Source organism: Oncorhynchus mykiss, chromosome 30 (assembly GCF_013265735.2).
Source record: "Oncorhynchus mykiss isolate Arlee chromosome 30, USDA_OmykA_1.1, whole genome shotgun sequence".
NCBI lineage: Eukaryota > Metazoa > Chordata > Actinopteri > Salmoniformes > Salmonidae > Oncorhynchus > Oncorhynchus mykiss.
The window spans coordinates 37,670,307-37,693,487 of NC_050570.1; the positions used below are offsets into that span (position 1 = coordinate 37,670,307).

The window sequence follows — 23,181 nt, forward strand, 5'->3', positions numbered from 1 at the left end:
AGACTCAATCCTGCCTTATGAAACAATTCTGTCACTGCACCCAAATGTCCTCTACTGTGGCTGGACTCTGGAGCAGAAGCCATAGAAATGACTAGAACAGGAAAAGTTCCTTAGCCCACAGAACCATGACTTGAATGGGGATAACCGTTCAAGTAATTGTATTTCTATGGCACAAGCCAAGCCAAGAACCTGTGACCACCGACAGGCCCGCCAGGGACTGGGGTTGACCAACAGACAGGCTGGATCACTCTTGTCTAAACACACAGACAGGCAGAGCCAGCCGATGGTTAACGACACGTTTCTACTGTAATGTAGGGGGAACGCCAAGGTGCTGATGGTGAGGCTTAGAATGAAAAGTGGAACAGCATTAATTGGATTCAGTTGCAATTTGATTTTTTAAAACATTTTCATTATTAAGGTAACATGTCTTGCTAGAACACACAGATCTGATGGCGAGATGGAGAACAGACAGCCTGGGTGTTCATATTACCAACACTGTGCTAACTAGGCTTGAATGACGCCATTGCTAACGCAACAACAATTTATTGCACTTAACGTCCTGGTAGTCTGACATACTATAAACATACAATGAACCTAAAACTAGCATGCTTAAGTATACTGAACAAAAATATAAATGCAACATGTAAAGTGTTTGTCCCATGTTTCATGAGCTAAAATAAAAGATCCCAGAAATGTTCCATACGCACAAAAAGCTTATTTCTCTCAAAATTTGTTTACATCCCTGTTAGTGAGCATTTCTCCTTTGCCAAGATAATCCATCCACCTGACAGGTGTGGCATATCAAGAAGCTGATTAAACAGCATGATCATTACACAGGTGCACTTTGTGTTAGGGACATTAGAAATGCCACCCTAAAATGTTCAGTTCTGTCACACAACACCACAGATGTATCAAGTTTTCTGTTGCCAGATAATTTGATGTTAATTTCTCTACCAACGTCGTTTTAGAGAATTTGGCAGACGTCCAACTGGCCTCACAACCGCAGACCATGTGTAACCACGCCAGCCCAGGACCTCCACATCCGGCTTTTTCACCTGTGGAATTGTCTGAGACCAGCCACCCGGACAGCTGATGAAACTGAATAGTATTTCTATCTGTAATAAAGCCTTTTTGTGTGGAAAAACTCACTCTGATTCGCTGGGCCTGGCTCCCCAGTGGGTGGACCTGGCTCCCAACTGGGTGGGCCTATGCCCTTCCAGTCCCACCCATGGCTACGCCCCTGCCCAGTCATGTGAAATCCATAGATTAGAGCCTCATTTATTTCAATTGACTGATTTCCTTATATGAACAGTAACTCAGTAAAATCGTTGAAATTCTTGCACGTTGCGTTTATATTTTTGTTCAGTGTTTGTCCAGATTAATAGTAATATTGCCACAACAGTGATGCTTTTGGAAGATAAATCACAGCATGAATAGATTGTAGATCTGTATTGCTTTTCTGTATGTCGTAGATTATGGAGATGAGATTCAAAATGGAGCAGGCAGATGAAATGCATTAAATGAATCATGTCGTTTACAGAATGCAGAAATAAAAGGATCCTCGCTCTCTCCATCATTGCAGACAGATGACGTCATCAACACATAACGGGCCAAACATGACCCAGAATGTCCTGTGTGTTTCCCGAACAGCGTTGACCGTGACCGATCAATCTATCCATAGGGTGCAAACGCAGCTACCTCCTGTTGAAAAATGGCCTCGCAACGCAAGCAGGCTATTGGCCGCGCAGATAAGAGGCTACAGCAGAACACACCGTTGGTACCCTGTGTGTGTGTGTGTGTGTGTACCACTCCATACAAAGAGAATTTATACAAGCTAGCCAGCTGGGCACATAAGCTTCTGCACAATAAATCCCAATAATCCTTTACGGGAAGGGAAGACGGTGAGAGAGAGAAAAACACACAGTGTTCAATTAGCTCGGCCATTCTATTGGCATGGTAGAGAGAGACGTTCTCTACAGTGGCTGTGCCCTTCCCACCAAATGACATGTAAGATCCCTGGAATGCATGCACTCAAAATAGGAGCACAGCTTATGACATTTGAAGCTGCCAAACACACACACACACACACACACACACACACACACACACACACCTAGCAGATGAGACGGATAAATAAATAGAGAATAAATTCAAGTGTCTCTTACCTTCCATCATGATTGCAGATTTGCATTCCTCTATCTCCAAAGAGCCTGGAAAGAAATCAGGAAGGGGAGAGAAGCCCCTGGTTACCAGATGACACGGATAGAATAGAGAACAGAACCTAACACAGGGCTAACCTAGCGCTACAGCTAACACACAGCCTCCAACACTGCCACACGCCGTCTGTCTACTGGCCCAGGGTCCATGCACCACGACTGGGCAGAGAGGGGAGCTGGCTGGGCTCAGTGCCGATCAGAAGCCCGAGAGAGGCTGTGGCTTAGGCCATGGATGCTGCTTCCACTGCTACGGCGCCTCTAACTTACACAATCAGCCAAGGATGCTGAGAGGAGGAGAAAAAAAACTATTGGGAAAAAAAGAGAAAGAGAGGGGGTAGAGAGGGAGGGAGGCAGAGCGAGAGAGAAAGAGAAAGAGGGAGGCTTGCTGAGGTCACAGCTGCTCTCAGCCAATCCTCAAGGTTCTCCGCAGAGTCACATGCATTCGGCTTGCATCCCCTGATAGCCTGGCCCTAGAGAACGACAAACTAGTAGCCTCCCTCCATCACACCACGCATCTATACGCACACACATTCACACACACCTACCCACACACACAGGCAAACTCAAACACAGAGAACACGCACGCGCGCACACACACGAACAAACATAAATAACGCACACACACCCCTCCCCTGCCTACCTTGTGTGTATGTAGACTCTGCAGAGTGATGAATGAGATTAATTATTTGCTCGTCGACAGAATAACGAGCAGGTTAAAGTGAACTGACAGCCCATTTTGAGGACACACTCACGAACACACACCCTGATCCTGGTTACAGAATAAATGTATATGCCCTCCTAACGGGTATACTCCATTCTCTGAAGGTTTAAAAGTCTATTTTCACAGAGCTCGGCCTTCTCTAAGTCTGCCTGCTACTCCCTCCCTTTTCTATATCACTGTTTTTGCTCTGCCTGCTGGCTCAGTATGACTGCTCTCTCTCTCCACCTCCCACCATCCCTCTCTCTCTCCATGCCCCTCCCTTTCTCTCTCCCTCTCCGCTGCCAATGCCATTGGGGATAACGATCAATCATTGTGACGTCAGGGAGACCGACGCCATGTACAGCTGCCTCTCTAGACCCAGCCCAACCGAGGGAGGAGCTACGGTCTTCTATCGTTTATGCTGCTACTGCTACTCTCAGCCTGGATGGATCCAGATTGAGGAGAGGAGGGAGGGAGGTGTGTGTGTGTGTACTGCTACTCTCAGCCTGGATGGACCCAGATTGAGGAGAGGAGGGAGGGAGGTGTGTGTGTGTGTACTGCTACTCTCAGCCTGCTGCCAGTGAGAGGGGATGAGGGAGAGATGGAGGGAGGGGAGAGAACGAGGGTGGGAGGGAGGTGTGGATGTGTGTGTGTGCATGGAGGCTGGTGATTACTTTTAAATGTGGGGGTGGATGGAGCCAGAGGCTAAGGGATGACCACTAACGGAGTAAAGACAAAGAGTGAAAGAGAGAACAAGGGGGAGAACAAGAGAACTGGGGGAGAAAGAGAGAGATTGGGGTGAAATAGAGGAGAGGGAGAGGGAGATAGAGGATGTTTATGTTTCTGGCTATGGAGCAGAGACTGAATAGAGAGAGACATGAGCTGCTGGACAGCCTGGCAATTAGCCAAGCACTGCTCAAGCCTCCATAACAACAACATCAGCCACAATAATAGTGACAGAGCTACTCTTGCAATAGAAAATTATATTACTCAACAAATGACTAAATCACTTGCAGATGCAGAATATACAATATCTATAAACAATTCAGATTTAAAGAAAGATGTAAGCTAGGCTTCTTACACAGGGAGACAGATGAGACACATGCTGTCTTGCCTGTTTATGAGTCCGCCTGTCACACTTTAAATTGAGCCAGCCCTGTGTCTCTTCGTGTACAATGCATTATCCGGGTCATGCTCAAGCCCATGTGAAATGTTCTCCCTCTCCCGCTTTCTTCTCCCTCCCTCTCGCCCCCTCTCTCCCCCTCTCTCCCCTCATTAAGCCATGGCATGCTCCCTCCCTCTCCCCCTCCCTGTATACTTAACACCCAGCAGATGCTTCCTGAGAGAAGTCCCCTCCCTGCCCACAGCTTTATCTCTTCTCCCCCCTCACCCTCCATTCCTCAGGCTACCCCCGAGCTCTGCCAGACGAGGTGGCTACTCTCCTCCACTGTCCCCCAGAGGAGATTTAGCCACCAGCCGGTGAGCAGTGACAAAAAAAGGGAAGGAGGGAGGGTTAGAGGGGACTTGCTAAATAAAGCCTAAAGTACTACGCTGGGTTTTGAGTCTGGAACATGGTGGCATTGAGACGCTGGCGTTAACTAAGAGAAGACTAGACACTTACAACAAGCAGGATACACTGACTCAGTCATGGCTGTACAGCATTAAATCACCAGAGACTGCTACAGCATGAGAGGGGCAAGGAGGCCACAAGACAGAGAAACACAGGGAATCAGGTGGGCACGGAAGACCACCGATTGAGAGAGGGAAAGAGAGATGAGGGAAAAAAAAGGAGAGAAATGAGGAGGAGATGATGAGGGTAAACAATAGAGGATACGAAAGAAGAGCTGATGAGGGAATGAGGGAAAAGATATGAGAGGAGCTGGCAGGAGAGAACAGGAAGCAGTGCCTTTTGATCAACTAATTTGAAGGCCATGTAATGTATTTGGCTATTTCAGCCACACCCGTTGCTGACAGGTGTATAGAATCAAGGACACAGCCCTACAATCTCTATAGACAAATATTGGCACCAGAATGACCCATACTGAAGAGCTCAGTGACTTTCAATATGGCACTGTCATATTGACACCTTTCCCAACAAGTCAGTTTGTCAAATTTCTGCCATGCAAGAGCCGCCCCGGTCAACTGTAAGTGCTGTTATTGTGAAATAGAAACGTCTAGGAGCAACAATGGCTCAGCCGCGAAGTGGTAGGCCACACAAGCTCACAGAACGAGACCGCCGACTGCTGAAGCACGTAAAAATCACCTGTCCTCGGTTGCAACACTAACTACCGAGTTCCAAACTGCCTCTGGAAGCAACGTCAGCACAAGAACTGTTCATCGGGAGCTTCATGAAATGGGTTTTCATGGCCGAGCAGCAACACACAAGCCTAAGATCACCATGAGCAATGCCAAACAGACGCTGGAGTGGTGTAAAGCTTGCTGCCATTGGACTCTGGGACAGTGGAAACGCGTTCACTGGAGTAATGAGCCATGCTTCATCATCTGGCAGTCCAACGGGCGAATATGGATTTGGCGGATGCCAGGAGAATGCTACCTGCCCAAATGCATAGTGCCAACTGTAAAGTACGGTGGACGAGGAATAATGGTCTTGGGTGGTTTTTCATGGTTCGGCCCATGCCCCTTAGTTCCAGTGAAGAGAAATCTTAACGCTACAGCATACAATGACATTCTAGACGATTCTGTGCTTCCAACTTCGTGGCAACAGTTTTGGGAAGCACCTTTCCTGTTTCAGCAGGGCCCATAAGTAAGCACTTCACTGTTAGTCTACACCTGTTGTTTACGAAAAATGTGGCAAATAAAATGTGATTATGATTTTAAACTGCTGTGGTCGGAGGGGCTTTGCTCGTTTTAGTTACTGTATTTCTATGGCTGGAAAACTGGAGTACAGCTCCAGGAATGGTAGGTCACTGTCACAACAGCCTACTGCAAGCATGCTTATTGAGACATGCTTACTGGCCAGGGTGTGCAGGCTTTTGTTCCAGCTCAGCTCTAACACACATGATTCAATCAATTGTGATCTAAATTGAAGATTGTGATGAAATGATTAGCTGAAGCAGGAGTGTTAGAGCTGGGCTGAAACAACAACAACAAAAAACATGCACTTGCGATTGATCTCCTGGACTGGTGTCTGGGACCCCTGCATTTGGCAGATAATGGTAGCTTCCATCAGTTGCAGCACGCCACACAACTACAAGCAGTTACGTCAGATAGCCAGTAGGAGGAGGTGAAGAGAGTAGGAGGAGCTGAAGGAGCAAAACCCACAGAAAGGAGGACAGAACGTTTCCTGTGGAGTAGATATCCTCATCCAGAGCCACGTATTTAGCATTTGTATTTATTTATCTTAAAACACTTGGCTCGGTCCTCACCTACCAATTGTCTACCCCTTCTGTGGTGCAGCTCTACTCTACTAGTCCCTGACCCATTTCTACTGCAGGTAGACTAGAGGATCCTTTAAGGACAGCAGCAGACCACGTGGGCACTGTTCTGATCTACATTGTGGGCCTCCCTCTACTATACCTCTCTGTGACGCCGTTGCACCAAACACAACCAAGAGAGTAACAGGTACATTTGGGAGGGGCATGTATACATCCGCACGCACAGAAATAAAAAAGACAACACAACTATAGAATGCACACATACTTGTAACCACCGCAACGCACACAGTTGCAGTGCAGTAGTGCACCCGCACACATTCACACAGAGGAAGTTGACAGAGAGGGGAGGAAAGAGAGAGAGAGGTGTGCATACCTGCGACAATGCGAAACCAGCCGGTACACAGCTCCTCAGCCATCTACAGCAATCTCCATGGAGCAGGTCACATATCTGGAATATCCACAGGGGGACAGAGAGATGGAAGGACGAAGGGATGGGAAATAGAGATGGACGGCAGTGTCTGTGAGGAGAGAAAGAAAGAGAGGGACCAGTCGCATTAGAGGAGGAGTGAGGATGACTGCACCTGACTGAGCTCCCTGGTTGAGGGGACAGATGCGCACACACACACACACACACACTGAAGGACCTGTGGAAAATGCTAATGTAGTCCTGTAGAAGTGCTGTCAAGGCCGCTGTCGGTCAAGGAAAGTGACGATACCCAAACAGCCTGAGTGTACCTGACCTGTATAGAAAAGAGCCACTTCTCTGTGCAGTGAACACTGGGCCAGTGGCATTAACCCCTTGCACCCTGGGAGAAAGAGGGGAAACGAGCAAGGAGAGGAAGGAGAGAGAAAGGAGAGATAAGGGTGAGAACAGGGAAAATGTGTCAGATTAGTAAGAGAAATAGGATGAATCCTCCTACTTTTAACAGTCTTTCATTAATGTATGGAGGAAATAAAATAAAACATAAACAATAAACAGGATGGAAAGACAAACTTTCTGCAGCAGAGACACCAGTGCCACATGCCTCTGCTGCCTCCTGCTGGTTGTATTCTAACAGTGCATCTCTTTCTATACATCTGACACTGCCAGTGTCATACAACTGGCCTTGTGAACTCATCGCTCTGATTATCACACTTGGCAGTGTTGAGATGTCTTTTAAACGTCACTGTGGTTGACACAATGGTTAACCACCCTTAGATGTCAGGGGTCACATATGGTACATAGATGGTTGTTGGTATAAAACAAATCAAATGACCTACCACATCAAAATGCAATTGAATTAAAATGGCAAAAAAATAAAATAATAATAATGTAATAGATTGCAGTTTCAGCGCCTAATCAGATGTCATTTTAGACACTCTGAAATCAGACAATGAACTGACTGCATAATTGTAAAGGCAGGCGGACAAATTAAAATGCATCTAGAAATGTAACATCGGACAGGACACATTTTTACTAAGCCTAGAATATCCCGTTGAAGTGGTGCACTGCCTGTCTCAAGCCTGAGTCGGATACAATCTCCATCAAACAGTTATAGTTGTGACTAGATGATGTGTCCTGATGGCATTACATGTTTTACACGTGTGCAACTCCTACATTAAACATGACTACTGGCTGCCTCAACTGACTCTTCCTCCCAGAATACTGTATGACCCGTTCTGACAAGCACTGCCTTCTCCGCTCCTGAGCGGAGAGAAAGATGTCATTGATATCAGAATATCAGAGCAGAGCTGAGCCTGCTGCTGCAGTGTCATCTCAACTCAGTATCTCTTTTCCTCCTCCACTTTTAGCAGAGCTCAACAGCCTGCTCTTGACGCTTACAGACACGATCATTCATCTGCTGAAGTTCATGATACAGCAGTTCTTAATTGCCAGATATTCCTCCCACATGCTTGACACTGTAACAAGGTGAGGGATTTTCCATTTCAAATGCAGCGGAATTGGACAAACAAACAGGCTGCCAAGACATCCCCTCATCCTCTCCCGCTCTCTCTCTCTTTCTCCCTCTCTCTCTCTCTTTCTCCCGCTCCCTCTCGCACGCTCGCTCCCAGCCTCCATCAGTCTCTCTCGCTGACCTACTTTTACTCTCGCATCAGCAGAGGGCAGTCTTGCACTTGGCACATCGTTCCTCCATCATTCGTCTCTGGATCCCTTCACATCCCTTCACATCCCTTTTCAACAACAAAAACAGCAGTGTTTTTCCACTAACCCAGAAACCAATTAAATATATATCCAATAGTAAGCTAAAGGTAAAGTGTCAATTTTCTGGCGATCTATTTGAAAGGAGGGTGATTGATGATTTGAGTACTCGGAGTGAAGATGGTGCTTCTGTCCCGAGTGCTGGGCAACGGTCAAACATGTCCCCTCGGCGCGTGATAGCGGTGCAAAGACGAGAGGGGAGACCAGGAGTGGCGAGGGATGACTAAGGGTGTCAAACTGAGGCTGAGCTGACACAAACAAACATTAAGATAGAACGGTGAAAGGTCTCCTGCTCTTTTTTTCTATCAATGTAATTGTCTGCATCATTTGCAATCCCCCTTATATATTTTCTATAAATATAAAATTTTAAATATATATATATATTTATTTATTGTCCTTTATTATTTTCCCCTAACCCTACCACCTCTCCCCTAATTGGATTAAACTAATGGAAAAGAACACTTAGGCTTCCACTTCCAACTTATACATACTATATTCAGTGGGGAGAACAAGTATTTGATACACTGCCGATTTTGCAGGTTTTCCTACTTACAAAGCATGTAGAGGTCTGTCATTTTTGTCATAGGTACACTTCAACTGTGAGAGACGGAATCTAAAACGTGATCCTAACTGACCTAAGACAGGGAATTTAAACTAGGATTAAATGTCAGGGATTGTGTAAAACTGAGTTTAAATGTATTTGGCTAAGGTGTATGTTAACTTCCGACTTCAACTGTATAAATAGCATTCGATTAGTTCCAAGAATATTTTATCATTTAAATCATCATTGAATAACTAGAAGTTTTGATTCTGGCGTCGTTTTGTGTATCAGTTCATAAAGCATGTGGCATGGAATCGGTACATCGAAAATCTCTTCCCAAATATTTAAATGAAACTGGTATACTTTTTTTATACATCACAATTTTCTTTAACCAATTTCGGTTCCTTACTTTCCTTACTTTCTCCCCCTTCCACTTGCCTCTTCCATTTTTGCAGTAATACTGCAATTAGTTGGTTGTAATTTTGGATAAAGCAGAAATGTCCATATATTTTTGTTAGCTGCATGTGTGACAACTCCCCCAGTCCTATTTATGACAGAATTTACAAAGATTGTACAAGTGCTTGAGAGAATGCCAAGAGTGTGCAAAGCTGTCATCAAGGCAAAGGGTGGCTACTTTGAATAATCTAAAACATATATTGATTTGAATAACACGTTTTTGGTTACTACATGATTCCATATGCGTTTCATAGTTTTGACTTCTTCACTATTATTCTACATTGTAGAAAATAGGAAAAATAAAGAAAAACCCACAAATGAGGAGGTGTCCAAACTTTTGACTGGTACAGTATAAATAGCCCTGTCTAATTGTCTGGTTTGCCATTCAAAAATAAAATTTAATATTTTTTGCTCATATAATACATTTAAAAAAAACAAGTCGTTAGATGTAGGCAGGGCCATAAGCAAATAGGTAAACTGGGATATGACTAAAGAGTTAATCAGAGTGATTTTTCCACACAGTGCAGACATTATTAATATTGTAAATGAAGATTGTAGCTGGAAACGGCAGATTTTTTTTGGAATATCTACATAGATGTTCAGAGTAGAGGTTGGCCGATTAATCGGAATGGCCGATTAATTAGGGCCGGTTTCAAGTTTTCATAACAATCGTAAATCGGTATTTTTGGGCGCCGATTTGCCGATTAACTTGGTAAGTCAGTTATTTAACTAGGTAAGTCAGTTAAGAACACATTCTTATTTTCAATGACGGCCGAGGAACGGTGGGTTAACTGCCTTGTTCAGGGGTAGAATTTCACCTTGTCAGCTCGGGGGATCAATCTTGCAACCTTACAGTTAACTAGTCCAATGCAATAATCTCGTTGCACTCCACAAGGAGACTTGGAGCCTGTTACGCAAATGCAAGCAAGCCAAGGTAAGTTGCTAGCTATCATTAAACTTATCTTATAAAAAACAATCAATCATAATCATTAGTTAACTACACATGGTTGATGATATTACTAGATATTATCTAGCGTGTCCTGCGTTGCATATAATCTGACTGAGCATACAAGTATCTGACTGAGCGGTGGTAGGCAGAAGCAGGCACGTAAACATTCATTCAAACAGCACTTTCGTGCGTTTTGCCAGCAGCTCTTCGTTGTGCGTCAAGCATTGCGCTGTTTATGATTTCAAGGCGGCTATCAACTCCCGAGATGAGGCTGGTGTAACCGACGTGAAATGGCTAGCTAGTTAGCGCGCGCTAACTAGAGGGACTGAAGCTATACTGTTACACTGGCAATACTAAAGTGCCTATAAGAACATCCAATAGTTAAAGGTTAATGAAATACAAATGGTATAGAGGGAAATAGTCCTATAATTCCTATAATAACTACAACCTAAAACTTCTTACCTGGGAATATTGAAGACTCATGTTAAAAGGAATCACCAGCTTTCATATGTTCTCATGTTCTGAGCAAGGAACTGAAACGTTAGCTTTCTTACATAGCACATATTGCACTTTTACTTTCTTCTCCAAACACTTTGTTTTTGCATTATTTAAACCAAATTGAACATGTTTCATTATTTACTTGAGGCTAAATTGATTTTATTGATGTATTATATTAAGTTAAAAATAAGTGTTCATTCAGTATTGTTGTACAACAACAAAAAATGTAATCATCCGATTAATCGGAATCGGCTTTTTTGGTCTTCCAATAATCGGTATCGGCGTTGAAAAATCATAGTCGGTCGACCTCTAGTACAGAGGCCCATTATCAGCAACCGTCACTCCTGTTCAAATGGCAAGTTGTGTTAGCTAATCCAAGTTTATAATTTTAAAAGGCTAATCATTAGAAAACCCTTTTGCAATTATGGTAGAATTGAGTATCTGGAGCATCAGCATTTGTGGGTTCGACTACAGTGTCAAAATGGCCAGAAACAAAGAACTTTCTTCTGAAACTCATCAGTCTATTCTTGTTCTGAGAAATGAAGGCTATTCCATGTGAGAAATTGCCAAGAAACTGAAGATCTCGTAAGATCAGTTTAATTGCTTCTTTAAAATCAGCACGACAGTTTTCAGCTGTGCTAACAATTGTAAAAGGGTTGTCTAATGATCAATTAGCCTTTTAAAAGTATAAACTTGGATTAGCTAACACAACGTGCCATTGGAACACAGGAGTGATGGTTGCTGATAAATGGGCCTCTGTATGCCTATGTAGATATTCAATTTTTTTTTAATTATCTGCCGTTTCCAGCTACAATAGTCATTTACAAAATGAACAATATTTCTGATCATTTTAATGTTATTTAAATGTGCTTTTCTTTCAAAAACAAGGAAATATCTAAGTGACCCCAAAATTTTGAACGGTAGTGGACATGTATTTTCCTTTCCATGGTAGCAAGATCTTGTCTTTTTTTGCTAACTTTCTATTAAAATGTATTGTAATGAGATTATTTATTTATTTCGGGATATGAATACTGAGTATGTCCACTTCACTGTCAGACCATTTTATTGGTAAACTACACAGTAATGTAAAAGTTTTATTTTTTGTGATCCAATACATAATATAGTACACATTATAATTCGATGTTAATAGCTAACATTTCAATGGCCATAATAAATAGATATGCCAATAGCGGACCACCTTGTTTACTCCTTGATAGGTTAAGAGTTTCTGAGAAGTAACCATTATTTACTATTTCACACCTAGGGTTAATATACATAACTTTAACCCATTGAAAAAGGTATTCTCCAAAATTTAAATATTCCATTTATATATAAATTCCAGTCGTACTTTATCAAAAGCCTTTTCAAAGTCAGATATGAATACCAGGCCTGGTTTCACAGATTTTTCACAGTTTTCTGTTGTTTCCAGTACTTGTGTTATATTATCTTCAAGGTATCGTCCATTTAAAAATGGATTAGGATGAATCATATTCAACAATACCTTTTTAATTATATGCACTGTCCTAGAATTGTTGCATCACAACAATGAAGTGTAAGGGGCCTCCAATTTTTTAAATGGACTGAATCTTTATACTTACCACCTGGGTCCTGTTTTAGTAATAGTGAAATCAGACCGTTGAGTATCTGATAATCTACCATTTTTATAGGAGTGGTTAAAACATGCTAATAACAAGTACATCAAAAAAAATATCTTAACTGGTATATGCCATCCAGCCTTGGAGTTTTCCTGGATGTAAAGGCTTTAATTACATCAAGAAGTTCCTCCTGGCTTTCACACGAGTCTTTCTGTACAGCTGTTCATTTTTACATTGTTAATAGAAAAAAAACATTACAATTAACTTCGGACGATGCTGGGACAATTGTGCGCCGCCCTATTGAACTCCCAATCACGGCTGGTTGTGGTGCAGCCTGGAATTGAACCAGGGTCTGTGGTGATCTCTCTAGCACTGAGATGCAAAGCCTTAGACCGCTGCGCCACTCGGGAGCCCACTTAGATCATGAATATTCAGGTAGAAATAAGTTGTGAAGCAACTGCTCTCTATCCCGCTCAACACACATTATTCTGTCTCTTTAACGTAGCAGGCATAAAAGAAACACATACCGGACAAGTAGGCATGCAATGGATTATGGTCATTATGGTCATTGTAATGTCACCATGGAAAGGCCAAGGCTCCATTCCACCAAAACAGGCTGAAATTTCTGGCAGTCTTTTCAAACAGCTCGTATACTCAAAAGGCATCATCATACTTTTCACAATATTATTCCAACTTCATAGTGTGGAAATATATATAGAACACAGGTAAATGACGTTTTTGACTGCACTGGGCCTTTAAGGTAGTGTGTGTCCCAGACACACTACAGGCAGAGCTAAACCCCATCAGAAACAGACTAAACAAACCAATCAAACGTCAGCCGACCAACAACCAGTAAGTGGATGCTAATTACCCTAAAAGGCCCGGATAACCCCACCCTTACCCTAAGTCTCTCCCTCTCCCTTGGGCAGGGCAAAGTGAGCTGTGTCTGGGGTGTCATTGTGTCATTAGGTCACTGTGGGCAAGACAAACAGAGGACATGGCTGGCCGAGCGGCACGTAGGCACATGGACATAGCCCAGTCTTATCACCTCCTTGCTGAGTCTTGCTCTCGCTTGGCCTGGTGGAATGTTTTGGTTAGAACCCACCGCTTCCTAATCAGCATTCCTCATCACCAGGGCTGACAGAGGGGTGAGAGGGGAGTTGTGGATCGCCACGGCAACCTGCAAGAAGAGCCACGCTGCTGCCGTTCAGGACTGAGACAGAGACCTGACACACAGCCCAAGGGCCAGGGGAGCTGAATGGACTTCCCTTTCAGAGGAGAACATCAGGTCACATTGACTCAGTGTGACGACTCACTGTGGACATTGGTGCTTTATCTTCCTGCAGTGGTCCCAATGGTCTTAAACTAATAAGGGATAACTGCTGTATGTGATGGTAGCAACACAACATGCCTCTTCCAGTAAGACTGAGCAGTGAGCCCACCTCTTCACAGAAACAACAGGTTTACTGTTTACTCCCCAGATTGGTTCTGTTTATTGTGGAGCCTCTCTCTACTTAGCCTCTACCACAGTCTATACCAAATAACACTCCGTAAGACTACAGACCCCTACAGTTTTTCCTCTCTACCTGGCCTGAATAACACTCTGTAAGACTACAGACCCCTACAGTTTTAACTACCTGGCCAGGACAAAACTCTAGGCCTTAGGTCATGTAATCAGGAAAAACTCCTGTCCATATGCATATTATAATAATAACAACTAGATTGCAATTGTACATGAAGTACTATTGATGGGACTTGCTTTAACTCTTTAAAAGTATTTTTTGTGGTAATGGTAAATGTTTAAAGCAAAGCAGTTTTAAAGTATGTATGGTTTAGAAAAATGATATAGTAGTGATACTGTTTGCAGTAGTAATGATGGGGACTGGTTATAGTTGAAAAAGTAGGTAGATGAAAAGTTAAAATAGCCTGAACATTTGAAAGTTGGTTTGTTGTTTCTAGCTTGAACGGTTTAAGAGTTATTGTTGGTGGGTTATTTTATGCTAATTTCTATAGACTGTAAAACATGTTAAGACTTTGAAGTTAGGATAATGTGAACATGTGGAAGTTGGTTTGGTGTCTTTACCTTGAACGGTTCAAGAATGAATGTTGGGGTGTTATTTTACTCAAATGTCTATGGTTAATAGTTTATAAAAGTTTTACAGAATTTGAAGTTAGGATAGCCTGAACATGTGAAAGCTGGTTTGGTGTATGTAGCTGGAACAATTTAAGAGTTACTGTTGTTGGGTTAAAGTATTCAAATGTATATAGTTATTAGTTCATAAAAGTTTTCATGAATTTTAAGTTAGGATAGCCTGAACATGTGAAAGTGTTGCTATTATTGTTGGTAGTAATTATATGCATGCACGTTTACATAGACATACAGTGCCTTGCGAAATTATTCGTCCCCCTTGAACTTTGTGACCTTTTGCCACATTTCAGGCTTCAAACATAAAGATATAAAACTGTATCTTTTTGTGAAGAATCAACAACAAGTGGGACACAATCATGAAGTGGAACGACATTTATTGGATATTCCAAACTTTTTTAACAAATCAAAAACTGAAAAATTGGGCGTGCAAAATTATTCAGCCCCTTTACTTTCAGTGCAGCAAACTCTCTCCAGAAGTTCAGTGAGGATCTCTGAATGATCCAATGTTGACCTAAATGACTAATGATGATAAATACAATCCACCTGTGTGTAATCAAGTCTCCGTATAAATGCACCTGCACTGTGATAGTCTCAGAGGTCCGTTAAAAGCGCAGAGAGCATCATGAAGAACAAGGAACACACCAGGCAGGTCCGAGATACTGTTGTGAAGAAGATTAAAGATTTTCCAAGCTTTAAACATCCCAAGGAGCACTGTGCAAGCGATAATATTGAAATGGAAGGAGTATCAGACCACTGCAAATCTACCAAGACCTGGCCGTCCCTCTAAACTTTCAGCTCAAACAAAGAGAAGACTGATCAGAGATGCAGCCAAGAGGCCCATGATCACTCTGGATGAACTGCAGAGATCTACAGCTGAGGTGGGAGACTCTGTCCATAGGACAACAATCAGTCGTATATTGCACAAATCTGGCCTTTATGGAAGAGTGGCAAGAAGAAAGCCATTTCTTAAAGATATCCATAAAAAGTGTTGTTTAAAGTTTGCCACAAGCCACCTGGGAGACACACCAAACATGTGGAAGAAGGTGCTCTGGTCAGATGAAACCAAAATTGAACTTTTTGGCAACAATGCAAAACGTTATGTTTGGCGTAAAAGCAACACAGCTGAACACACCATCCCCACTGTCAAACATGGTGGTGGCAGCATCATGGGTTGGGCCTGCTTTTCTTCAGCAGGGACAGGGAAGATGGTTAAAATTGATGGGAAGATGGATGGAGCCAAATACAGGACCATTCTGGAAGAAAACCTGATGGAGTCTGCAAAAGACCTGAGACTGGGACAGAGATTTGTCTTCCAACAAGACAATGATCCAAAACATAAAGCAAAATCTACAATGGAATGGTTCAAAAATAAACATATCCAGGTGTTAGAATGGCCAAGTCAAAGTCCAGACCTGAATCCAATCGAGAATCTGTGGAAAGAACTGAAAACTGCTGTTCACAAATGCTCTCCATCCAACCTCACTGAGCTCAAGCTGTTTTGCAAGGAGGAGTGGGAAAAAATGTCAGTCTCTCGATGTGCAAAACTGATAGAGACATACCCCAAGCGACTTACAGCTGTAATCGCAGCAAAAGGTGGCGCTACAAAGTATTAACTTAAGGGGGCTGAATAATTTTGCACGCCCAATTTTTCAGTTTTTGATTTGTTAAAAAAGTTTGGAATATCCAATAAATGTCGTTCCACTTCATGATTGTGTCCCACTTGTTGTTGATTCTTCACAAAAAAATACAGTTTTATATCTTTATGTTTGAAGCCTGAAATGTGGCAAAAGGTCGCAAAGTTCAAGGGGGCCGAATACTTTCGCAAGGCACTGTAATTTATAGCACAGACCTGAGCTAGACCAGAGCTAGTGTGAGGCACAGCTAGCTAGCTACACCCAGGACCAGAGCTAGTGCAGACCAGAGCAATAGTTGTGATCAGTAGTTTTGCGGTCAGTAGTTGTGGTTCAATAGTTGTGGTCAGCAGTTGTGTGGTCAGTAGCTGTGGTCAGTAATTGTGGTGGTCAATAGTTTTGTGGTCAGTAGTCGTGTGGTTGTGGTCAGTAGTTATGGTGATTAGAAGTGTGGTCAATAGTTGTGTGGTCAGAATATATGTGGTTGTGGTCAGTAGTTGTATGGTTGTGGTCAGTAGATGTGGTCAGCAGTTGTGTGGCTGTGGTCAGTAATTGTGGTAAGTAGTTGAGTGGTCAGTAGTGGTGTGTTCAGAAGTTATGTGGTTGGGGTCAGAAGTTATGTGGTTGGGGTCAAAAGTTGTGTGGTTGTGGTCAGTAGTTGTGTGGTTGTGGTCAGTAGTTGTGTGGTTGTGGTCAGTTATTGTGCCTAGGTGGTTGTGATCAGTAATGGTCAGTAGTTATGGTGATTTAGTTGTGTGGGAAGAACTTGTGTGGTTGTGGTCAGTAGATGTGTGGTTGTAGTCAACAGTAGTGGTCAGTAGTTGTGTGGTTGTAGTCAATAGTAGTGGTCAGTTGTTGTGGTCCTTAGTTGTGATGTGATCAGTAATTGTTTGGTCAGAAGTTGTGTGGTTGTGGTCAGTATTTGTGAATGTAGTCAGAAGTTGTGTGGTTGTAGTCAGTAATTGTGGTGGTCAGTAGTTATGTGGTCAGAAGGTGTGTTGTTGTGGTCAGTAGTTGTGTGGTTGTGGTCACGAGATGTGGTCAGCAATTGTGTGGTTGTGGTCAGTAAATCTGGTCAGAAGTTGTGTGGTTGCGTTTAAAAGTTGTGTTGTCAATAGTTGTGTGGTTGTGGTCCCCAAATGTGTTTAGTGGTTGTGTGGTTCTGATCATAAGTTGTGTGGTCAGTGGTTGTGGTCAGCAGTTGTGTAGTTGTGGTCACTAGCTGTGTGGTTGTGGTCACTAGACGTGGTCAGCAGTTGTGTGGTTGCAATCAGAAGTTGTGTGGTTGTGGTCAGTAGTTGTGGTCAGTAGCTTTGTGGTTGTGGTCAACAGTTGTGGTCAGTAGTTTTGTGGTTGTGATCAGTAGTTGTGTGGTTATGGTCAGATGTTGTGTGGTTGTGGTCAGTAGTTGTGTGGCTGTGGTCACTAAATGTCGTCAGCAGTTGTGGTCAGTAGTTGTGGTCACTAGATGTGGTCAGCAGTAGTGTGGTTGTGGTCAGAAGTTGTGTGGCTATGGTCAGTAGTTGTGTGGTCAGAAGATGAGTGGTTGTGGTCAGACATTGTGTGGTTGGGGTCAAAAGGTATGTGATTGTGGTCAGTTAGATTTGTTGCCAATGAAATGTACCTGGCTAAAAGGTGAGCCACTTTCGTGGTACCGGTTATCCTGAGTTGAACTCAGAGTTGACCAAAGTTACCTCCTCAAGTCTGATTCATAGTATAGGGCACAGTAGAACCAGTTCAGTGGCAAATCTGATGACGGTGACATCTCAGTTTACCCTCAGCCTGGTTTTTTTCTCTGCTCCACAGTTTACCACACATACACACACCGAGTGGAAAAGATTAGTTAGTCACCAGTGTGTGTGACGCTCCGTGGTCTGGTCTGCAGCCTGAACTAATGAGGTGATGTCAACACCAACCCAAAGTGTTCCTCTTACTCAGAACCTATTAGCACGTCCACAGGGGCCAGGTCTGTATAAACATACAGCATTACTCACTCCACTATCAGATCCCATCTTTAAACATACATATACAATACACTGCCTGCTCTGATGAGCTAGTTTCCCCAAAACCTCAAAATGGAGTTAGTAACTGACGTGATTTGAGGACGTTTCAAAGGAGATTCAAAAGTGCAAAAATTATGGAACTATAATCAGGAAAGAGTGTGATATTTGTCCAGGCATAGCAGGCCATCACCACTAGGCTAAAAGTAGAAAGTTACAGCTCTAAGCATAATGCAATTATAAATGGAATGGCGTTTCAGAAATGATCCATAAACGATCACACTTTCATAACCATATCAATCTCTTTCTCTCCTCTGTCAGTCTCTCGTTCTGACTGGCCACCCACGAGGAAGCTAATATGGGTTTTGCGTACGCAGTGAAGTACTCAGCAGCCTAAAAACATAATGTAGGGCGTGAGCTCCGCCGAGTCCAAGACTATTCTGACCTGGCCCCCTTTTCAGGCCCCGATGGCTGGTCTCCATGGAGATATGGAGTCCTATAATTCCTAGGTTAACTGGCAGGAGCCCTGGTGCTATTGGGGTGAGTCCAATTGTAGGACTACTGACTGGTGCTATAATACTGTGGTGCTCCGCAATGTTGTTCTGTGCTATGATGTAAGGTGCATCTGTGCTATGTTGTTCTGTGCTATGATGCATCTGTGCTATGCCATACCGTGCAGAGTTGCGTGGTGAGGTCCCTTATGGAGCCAATAGAGAGAACGTGAATATTGGGCACTCCTACACATAGCACACACAAACAACCACACACACCAAAGGCCGGAACATCATGTCGGAGCTTCCCTCCAGCGAATAAAAGCAGGAGATATCAGAGGGACACACACATAAACCTTCCTGCGCAGCCCTACAGTCGTGCTCGTCAGCAAGTTACTTCACACCAGCTGAAATGTGTCACATAATAAAGCACATGTTCTCCCTCCCTGACCCCATACGCAGAGCCTCGGGTCACCGCCGCACTACTGAAACAGTTCACCTCGCTGCCTCACACCACTCCACCTGCCTCTGCCTCATACAGGCATGCCATGGGGAGACCCGGTGAAATGACTCAGCTATGACATTTACAGACTAACGCCATGAGTTTGAAGTCCACTTGAAAAGTCTGGGTTAAAAGAGGAAGACTAACAGCCTCTGTACAGTACAGGAACGCCTGTAGAGTAAAGGCACAAACCTACGCACACAGACCAGCCTGAGTGATGCCCTAGGATCTACCATTCCTCTTCCAGAATCAACTGTTTCTTCCATTAGGGCCCTATCAAATCCGCGACGTGGAGAACACGGACGGAATCACCGAATGCATACATTAACATGGAATAAAACAATATTCAAAAGTCTTGTAGTAGATGGAAAGGATTTCGCAAAAACCTTATCAATTAAATGTTAACTACAAAGTAGCCTACCTGGCAGAAGGATATCATGATTATTGCATCACCCAGTGGGCGCTAACCAATGTTGCCAGGTGCACGGTGTTTCCTCCGACACATTGGTGCGGCTGGCTTCCGGGTTGGATGGCGCTGTGTTAAGAAGCAGTGTGGCTTGGTTGGGTTGTGTATCGGAGGACGCATGACTTTCAACCTTCGTCTCTCCCGAGCCCGTACGGGAGTTGTAGCGATGAGACAAGATAGTAGCTACTAACAATTGGATACCACGAAATTGGGGAGAAAAAGGGGATTTATTTTTAAAGATCATAAAAGGACATCAACCACCACAGCCACGGCCTGTTCACCCCGCTATCATCCAGAAGGCGAGGTCAGTACAGGTGCATCAAAGCTGGTACAGAGAGACTGAAAAACAGCTTCTATCTCAAGGCCATCAGACTGTTAAATAGCCATCACTAGCAGGCTACCACCCAGTTACTCAACCCTGCACCTTAGAGGCTGCTGCCCTACATACATAGACATGGAATCACTGGCCACTTTATTAATGGAGCACTAGTCACTTTAATAATGTTTACATACTGCTTTACTCATCTCATATATACTGTATTCTAGTTAATGCCATTCCCGACAATGCTGGTCCTAATATTTATATATTTCTTAATTCCATTCTTTTACTTTTAGATTTGTGTATTGTTAGATACTACTGCACTGTTGGAACTAGGAACACAAGTATTTCGCTACACCCGCAATAACATCTGCTAAATATGTGTATGTGACCAATAAAATTGGATTTGAACACTGCTAAACAAAAGTAAGCGTCTTGCTTGGTGCACCCTGAATTAAAGGGTAACTACAGCAAAAAAATCTACATTTCTCAAATTTTTCCCAGACTTCAAAAGTGGTCTCATGACATGGTTTAAGCATTGTTGCGGACTTAGAACATCCAAACTAGTAGTTTGTCTATTTGAGAGTGAAAACTTTGAAAAAAAACAGGGAGGGAAACAGAATTTTGGAAACAAACACAAACGTAATCAGGCCAAAAATGAAACTGATTTTATAGGGCCCAAATTCCTTCTACCAACCAGAGATGGATTATTCATGGTTGATGACTCCCGCAGGTGTGTTTGTTCATCCGTGCGTACTTGTATGGGTGCATCATCCCTGCATCAGCAGCTCGGGTGTTATCCCCTGCTATTTATGCTCCGGTATTCAGACACCGTTCTAATGACGTCATAAAGACAGGTCTGAACAGGCTCTGACTAGGACACAAAACACAAACATCCCTTTTTCTATCTCTCTCACAGTCGGGCAGTGGTGTGATGGTGACTGCGTCACAAATGGCACCCTATTCCCTACACAGCGCACTACTTTTGACCAAAGCCCTGTGGGCCCTGGTCAAAAGTAGTGCACTACATACGGAATACGGTGCCATTTGGGTTGGAGACGGTGTGGTGTAGGTGTCAGACCTTTGTGTAGGGTAAAGCTCTAGGATCAGTCTGTTTATGCTGCAGGGTTTAACTGTGCAACACAGGACAGAAGACGGGAGGGGAGGAGGAATTTTCCCAGGCTTCATTCCCAGGCAAGCACACCCAAAACTCACACCCCACCCGGTCTGCTTGGCGCTCCGCTCCCTCACAATTTCCCATCCTCAACCCTGCCTTGAACTCTCCATGGCTCTCCCTGGCTGGCAGACTGAGTCCTCTTCTCACATTCAGACTTGGGTTCAAATACAATTCAAAATCATTTTAAATATATTTAAAATACTGCGCTTGACTGAGCTTGCCTGGCTTAATGGATAAAGAAAATATTCCCAAAACAGCAAAACCTGCCCAACTGGCAGGGTAGAGCAAAGATTTCAAATAGTATTTAAAATTAGGTCTGCTCATATACCATAAGCTAATGGGACATGAACATCATGTGTTGCCTAATATAATACCCAGAGGGAACCACAGTGTTGAACATCCTGTTGTTTTTGTTGATACTAGGGATGTGACAGTCATGGAATTTTGGATGACAGTTACTGGCCAGCCAAATGATCGCGTTCTACGTAATAACCACTCAAATAGTACATTTTCTCCTTTCCTCTGCTCCTGACCGCATGTGTTGCCATAGAAATAGAATGAATAGGATGCCCGTCCCCATTCAAGTCAATGATGGCATAACGGGTGGACTGGCAGCCAATGAGTGTACCAATAGGAGCAGAGCAGGAAATAGAAGCGGGACGGGTACATATCATATGTGCTGTGATGTGTTGATTCAGCTCACCTGACATCACAAAAAATAGATTCCATTGCATGAGCCACATCAGTTGAATGAACATTCTATATTACCATGGAAATGATTGCGTCATAGAGTGCGGCTTGAGAACGTTCATAACAATGGCGCAACGCGAACAATCGGCGGAGATGCAATCTATGAATAGGATCTTTATGGTTAGAAGTTCCAAGCCCATTCTATTAATTGTTTGCTACAACACTTTGCTTGCTTCGGCAAGGGGCCACAACGTTGAATCAAGTTGCTAAGAGTCCATATTAAATCGCCGAAACGGACTCAACCGCACGAATGCCCTGCTGTCCAGTCTATGGTCAGCTGTGATTCATTTTCATGACGGTCTTCATCCGTAACACAGTAATACAGTAATTGTGCCACCCCTAATTGATGCCCATTTCAAACTCCTCTTTCTACCAGAGAGGCCAGGCCAGAGAGCTGACAGTATGAGCGACCATGCCAAGACCATGTCTGATTTACAAGGGTATGGAAGAGGAGCAGGGACACTAGTTAAACATTAGGACTAGTATGACTGGTCATTATGCATAGTCAAGTGGGCCAGTGTGTTACAGAGAGGAATGAGAGGCCTATGTGTACCAGGATCCTGTTACGATAAAAGAGACGACATACACACACACACGTCAGATGTTAACTGTCAAAACCCTCGGAGTTGGGAAAGATACAGTGTAAGCGTCTGTTGAACCTGCTATGACATTTCAATCTGACACTCCGAAGCAGGCCCTGACTCAACAGATCTTATGTGATCCACTCAGGCTAATCGATCAGACCGGCTGTCGCCGAGCTAGCTAACTGTAGCTAATTTCCAAAATGGAACTCAAGATTGTTCAATGGTGAGACAGACAGACGTCTCAAATCAACCACCTTAGCCCAAATCGACCTCACTAAATGACCACCGTTCGCACTGCCAAAAGACAATTACTCAACCCTTTCAGAAAAATGTTGGTTCTGGTTTTCTTCCTTTTCTTTCCCTCTGTTCTAACGATGTTGTGCGATTCCAGAAGGCTTTTTCATGTGGTAGATCTCAGGGTTGCGTAATAAACATTGACCAGCTGCTAAATTCTCTCAAAGAGGGCACGTGGGTGGAGAGTTAGCCAGGCCAGGAGAGGAGGGCCGTGGTGGTTATGATGCCTGCCAAGGTGCTCAGAGTGGAGCCAGGCTGCGTCAGGGAC

At 43.6% G+C, this 23,181-nt stretch overlaps 1 protein-coding gene across 9 annotated transcripts in view; it reads right to left on the bottom strand.

The window, feature by feature from the left end:
- Positions 1-23,181, bottom strand: part of LOC110520999 (SH3-containing GRB2-like protein 3-interacting protein 1) — a 110,919-nt gene that overhangs the window by 82,259 nt on the left and 5,479 nt on the right. For 7 of the 9 annotated variants that reach the window (XM_036969056.1, XM_036969054.1, XM_036969048.1 and 4 more), the window contains exons 3-4: positions 6,685-6,829; positions 2,166-2,210 (exon numbers count right to left, since the gene is read on the bottom strand). In XM_036969056.1, the coding sequence (XP_036824951.1) occupies positions 2,166-2,210; positions 6,685-6,727 (88 nt within the window). In that variant the 5' untranslated portion in view covers positions 6,728-6,829. Of the gene's footprint in view, positions 1-2,165; positions 2,211-2,297; positions 2,504-2,856; positions 3,135-6,684; positions 6,830-23,181 lie in introns of those variants that run through there. The other 2 variants (XM_036969052.1, XM_036969053.1) reach the window with 2 other exon arrangements.